This window comes from Sorghum bicolor, chromosome 10, assembly GCF_000003195.3.
Source record: "Sorghum bicolor cultivar BTx623 chromosome 10, Sorghum_bicolor_NCBIv3, whole genome shotgun sequence".
In the NCBI taxonomy this organism is placed as follows: domain Eukaryota; kingdom Viridiplantae; phylum Streptophyta; class Magnoliopsida; order Poales; family Poaceae; genus Sorghum; species Sorghum bicolor.
In genome coordinates this window covers 2,909,897-2,915,896 of record NC_012879.2, presented here as the reverse complement: position 1 = coordinate 2,915,896, position 6,000 = coordinate 2,909,897, and the positions used below count along the sequence as shown (strand labels likewise).

The 6,000-nt window shown below is 38.5% G+C and overlaps 1 protein-coding gene across 1 annotated transcript; it reads left to right on the top strand.

The window, feature by feature from the left end:
• LOC8068777 lies at positions 598 to 1,897 on the top strand. Its single transcript, XM_021449037.1, has one exon. It carries the CDS (start codon positions 860 to 862, stop codon positions 1,421 to 1,423), a length of 564 nt encoding a protein of 187 aa, XP_021304712.1. The 5' UTR covers positions 598 to 859; the 3' UTR covers positions 1,424 to 1,897.

Genomic DNA, 6,000 nt, shown 5'->3' with positions numbered 1-6,000 from the left:
AGTGAATTTGGGTTATTCAAAATTCATTTGATATTTGTTTCTCTCACGGTTCTTTGAGTTCGTCTCAAATATATTCAATATCCACATCCTTATATGATCCAATGAGGTCAAATATATTTGGGCCTTATTTAGTTGATGAAAATTTTTAGATTTGGCTACTGTAGCGTTTTTGTTTATATTTCATAATTATTGTTCAACTATGAACTAACTAGGCTCAAAAGATTTATCTCGCAAATTACAGCTAAACTGTATAATTAGTTTTAATATTTTATTTTTATTTAATGCTCTATGTATATGTCTACAAATTTAATATAACAGAAAATCTTAAAAAATTTTGGAATTTTGAGGTGAACTAAACAAGGCCTTGGGAGCAACCCAAAAATTGAAGTCCAGTGTCAACTTGATGTCTCTGGACTTGAGAGAGGGGTCTCCAACTTAACATCTGGTTTAGGTTTTTGAATATTCTGGTTGTGACTCGTAGTAATCGTGGGTGGTCGGCGGCTCCCGGCTGGGCCATTTTTTTTTTTTTTTTGGTTGCCTGTGTTGTTGTACTGATCTGTGCGGTGGCCCACTCGGACATGGTTGCGGGGGCACGAAATCTTGAATTTCAGAAGAAGAGCGCCGCGCAATACAGAATTTCTAATTTTAAATAAATATACAAATACATGAACTACGACTTTTTAACGTAGTGCCCCGCGGCCTAGCAGGAAACGGCTATAAAAACGAAGGCCGAACTGCTAGATTGTTTCATCGCCAGCCACGATCAAGGCTTAGGCTTAAGTTTCTGCTTTGCAGCCCAGATCGAGAAGAAACCTTTCCTACTCGTCGTAGTCGATTATATTATTCCGGCGACCACCGCATGGACGACCGGCGCTATTCCGGGCTAACCAAGGTAGGCTTCGGTGTCATGGCGTGCAGCTCAGCGCTCGCCGTCTGCAAATCCTGGGGAGGCGCCAGCTCCGTCGCGTTCGTGCTCGTCGCCGACGCGGCACTCGTCCTCCTCTTCGCCTGCCTCCGTGAGCTCGACCGCCGCTGCCGTGCTGATGGCGGTGCCGCCGCCGCAGCAGGCAGCGGCAGCGTCAAGGCCGCGGTGTGGGCGCTCACCACGCTGCTCACGGCGATGTTCGCCTACGCCTCGAGGGTGGCGCCGCTGCTGCCGCTGGTCGTCGGCGCCATCATCTTCCTCTGCCTCAGCGAGTCCGAGTGGGCCCAGATCGGCTTGGGAGGAAACTATGCTGCTGAGCTGCTCAAGATGGGCTTCGGCGTCGTGGCGTGCGACTCCGCCCTCGCCCACCACCACGCCCGCGGCGAGGGCGACGCGGGCTCCCTGGCGTTCGTCTTCTTCGCATACGTGGGTTTCCTGACGCTCACCTGGCTCTTCCTCCGTCGCTTCGACGGCCGCGCCCGCGGGGCCGAGCAGTGAGGCAATGGCACGACCAAATGAATAAATGCCGCGGCCTGGGCGCTCACCGCGCTCTGCTCACCGGGATGTTCACGTCCAGGGTGGCTCCGGTCATGCCGCCGCCAGTGGACGCTCCGGTCTGGGGCATGGCCGTGGCCACGGCCGCCGGTGGGCTGCGGGCGTTGTTCTGAGACTAGCTAGCTAATCCATAGGTTGAAATGGTGCGTGATCTGTATTTGCCTGTCGTCGCTTTGTATGATTGTATTTGTACTTGTACAATCGATTTGCTGTGAGGTACAGTACAGAATGGTATTCCTTGCTGGGTCACCTCTGTTTCTTCTTCTGGAACTGGATTCCACATCATCACATTCCTTGCATGCCAACGAAGTGTTCATCAAAACGGAATCTGTTTGCAGCTGCGACCAGATGACAAACACCGCTACTTTATTCGATTTTAATCACTCACGCAGAAATGACGATTACTGGGCACAACAGTCTGTCAAATATCATGTGCAAAGCAAGATTAGCAGTGTGTTGAAGCTGAAATCATATTTGAATATGAACTGTGCAAAAGTATGAGACTGTCCACATTTCATCACTTCATACATTAATATGACTCTTGAAACCATATTGGCTATATAAATGCCTACTATCATATTAAGAATTCTCTTCAAAACTCAACTATTTCAGCATCATATTCTAAGATTGATGGTTTCTGCGGCTAATGTTTACTTGTTGTGAAAGAAAAACATCATATCATGGCTAATAAGTTATGCAGATAAGTTTAAGCGACCAGGACAAACTCCACTGGATTTCACTACTAATTGGCTCTAAAATGGCGCGTCACACCCAAGGTTTTCTAGTCGGTTACTATTGGGAATCGAGAATCGAACAGCATCGTAGGTACCGTCTGTATCGGATTGTTAAAATCTACGAAATAAAATCTAGGACACTGATTTCAGGAACACATCCTACATACTCTGTGGATACTGAATTGCTTTGATAAGGCCTTGTTTAGTTCGCAAAAATTTTTCAAGATTTCCCGTCACATCGAATCTTTGGTCGCATGCATGAAGCATTAAATATAGACAAAAATAAAAACTAATTACACAGTTTACCTGTAATTTGTGAGATGAATCTTTTGAGCCTAGTTACTCTGTGATTGGGCAATGTTTTTGTCAAATAAAAACGAAATGCTATAGTAGCCAAAAACTAAAATTTTTAGGAACTAAGGCCTTGTTTACTTTCAAAATTTTTTGCAAAACGTGAATAGTAGTATTTTCGTTTGTATTTGATAAATATTGTCTAATTATAGACTAACTAGGTTCAAAAGATTCGTCTCGTCAATTCTGACCAAACTGTATAATTAGTTTTTATTTTCATCTATATTTAATACTCCATGCATACGTCTAAAGATTCGATGTGACAGAGAATTTGAAAAGTTTTGCAAAATTTTTGGGAACTAAACAAGGCCTAAACAAGGCCTAAGTGAAGGTGGACCCATGTGCGTGGCTACAATATTACCTGGGCTACCCGGACGCATTATTGTTTTGATCTAGGACATGCAATTTGAGTAGTTAACTATGCCGGTCGGCTTACCGTTACCGACATGGTCCGCACGCATCTAGTTTGCTCTGTCGCCGTCGCTGGGCGGTGTGGTCGATGCCGCGTCGGGTGGCACGTGCCACAGCACCGAAATTCTTGGAAGCCTCCGCGGCTCCGCCGATGATTTCCCGCGCCAGCATCCGAGTCTTCCGTGCGACGATTCCCGCGTGATGGATGCTGCACACGGACGGGAGCGTGGATGCTGCGTGCGTGGACAGCCCATGCTGAGGCCGGCCCACAACCATGTTTTTTCGTTCGTAGGCTGGATCGTTGTTTTGTTGATATTTCATTTTTTTTAAAATTTTCTGTTCTTGTTTCATTTCTTTTTCTTTTTCCATTTATTACTTTTCGATTTCTTTTCTTGTTTCGTTTCTTCTTGTTTTTTTTATTTTTTTATTACCGTGGCCAGCCATCATCGTTCCTTCTTTTGTCCTTTCATATTATATTCTTTTTTTCTTTTTCTTTTTCACATAGTTTTTTTTTCTCTTTTTTAGTTTTCTTTTTTCTCTTTTATTTATTTACTTTTTGTTCCTTTTCTAATTTATGTTTTTATTTGATTCATGTTTTTATTTTTTTACCTTTCTTTAGTTATTTCCTTTTTTCCTTTTCTTTTTTTTTTGTCTTTTTCCTTTTTTCTTTTCATGCACCATTTATTTTTTTTTCTAATTTCTTTTTCTGTTTTATGTGTTTATTATTATTTTAATTTTTTATATTACCTTTATTTTATTTATTTTTCTTTTATTATCTTTTTATGATGATCTATGTTGTTTTTGATGATATCATGTAGATGTTCTATATTTTTTTTTGTGATGTTGACGTGTTATATATGTGATGTTTTTTTAAATTTTCACGTGATGTATATGTGATGTTCTATGATGTGTCTTGTGATGTTTGTGTAGTATACATGTGATGTTCACGTAATATACAATGATGTTCTAGATGTATTCTGTGATGTTCATATAGTATATATGTGATGTTTTATGATTTTTTTTGTGATGTTCACTTAATATACATGTGATGTTTTATTATATATTTAGTGATGTTTACGTACTATATATGTGATGTTTTATAATATATTTTAAGTGATGTTTTATGGTGTATTTAGTAATATTCACTTAGTACACATGTGGTGTTCTATAATATATTTAGTAATGCTCATGTAATATATATGCGATGTTCTGTAATATATTCAATGATGTTTCTATGGTGTATTTAGGAATGTTCACTTAGTACATATCTGATGTTTTCTAATATATTTTAGAATGGTTGAAAAGTATTCGTGTGATGTTCTTTTAATTTTTTTTCTATTACGTGTTTTTATTTGTTGTTATGCTTTGCTCTAGATTCTTTATTTATATTATGTATTTATTTTTACGTATATTATAATATCAATTTGATGAGTCTAAAAACTAGAATATGATTCTTCTAAATAGATAATATTTTTTCTTATGAACACAAAACATTGTTCTATAAGCCAAGAACATCGTCCCTGCTAAATAAAAGAAAATGTTCTATTTTTATGAAATTAATGTTTGTTAATAAAATTTTATCTAAATATATTTATCTGGAATCTTGTTTTGAAGTATTTATTATAAAAAATATATAATGGTACAATTAGAATTTAATTTAGATATCGGTTTAGCAGTTATATTTTTTTAGTTAGTAGAAAACTATACACCTTCCAGCATGGAAATCAATAAAATAAATAGAAAAATAATCTGCCGTCATGGGCCGTGCGAACCAACTTTTCTGTCCGTGTTGCAGCTTTGCTGCCTCAGCATATTTTGCGAATTTTGCGTATGATTTCTGCTGGCGCGGTGTACCCTCGTGAATTTATTTGCGTGCGCTTTCTATCAGGGCCCGCACAGCACTGCACCCACATTCTCGCAGCGCAAGCAGTGATCCTCGTCGCGGCCTAGGTCCAGTGCAGGCCCAAAATCATGGATGAAGCGGCCCCTTTAAGATGTTGGAATAGATTACGTGGCCCAGAAGTTGCCTCCTCTAGTGATCAAGGCCCAATATACCTAATGATATAAAAGAACGTATACTATCGACCACAAAGAATAAAAACACAAACTATAACAAATACAGTAGGTATACTATTGTCTATTGGACCCGCTTGCCCACTACCCCACTTCGTCAAACCATCCCATGTTACCAGCATATATTTTTTTTCCGACAACATATCAGTGCTGAACTTATTTATCGAATATGTTAGTATTTTTCTCTTATAATAAATTAGTAAATATTATTTTCTATAATTTTTTAGATAAACGAACAGGCTTGTGATTGGCCGGCTAAATGACCTATTGCTTCTAATTCGTGCATCATCAGAAATACGTAGAGGTAAAGGATCCATCATCGAAATGTGAGGGGAAGACTTAGTGAATAACAGATTGGGTAAAATAAAGGGTAAAAAAAATGAATGATTATAAATGTGTTGAAACAGAAAAGTTGATAAATAGGAAGACAACGATGTGAGGAGTAAATCTATGAAGAGAATATGATCTCAGTTGATAAAAGGAGAAAAAATAGACAAGGTATGAATTAAATTGGAAATAGTTTAATGTCCCCAATGAAAAATTTATAATATTAAAAAGAAATAGTATTTTTTAACCCCGGTGTAAGGCACCGGTATATATCTAGTTAGAGAAAATTAGTTCCAGGCCATGAAAAAAGTTAGACTTAGTTTTTTTGGCACTTTTTCTTTCAAATTCAAACTTGCTTACTTGGCCTCAAAACAAATTTTGTTTAAGCCTCGTTTAGTTCCATTTTTTTTGCAAAATAGACATTGTAGCATTTTCATTTGTATTTGACAAATATTATCCAATCATGGACTAACTAGGCTCAAAAAATTTCGTCTCGCATTGTGAACTAGTTATTTTTTAATCTATATTTAATGCTTTATCCATGTGTCGCGAGTTTCGATGTGACGGGAAATCTAAAAAAATTACAAAATTTGGAAGGAACGAAAACAAGGCGTTTCTTGGGAT

Bases quoted from the DNA above. Each gene is read 5' to 3' on its own strand.
- LOC8068777 (XM_021449037.1), top strand. From the start codon at position 860: ATGGACGACCGGCGCTATTCCGGGCTAACCAAGGTAGGCTTCGGTGTC.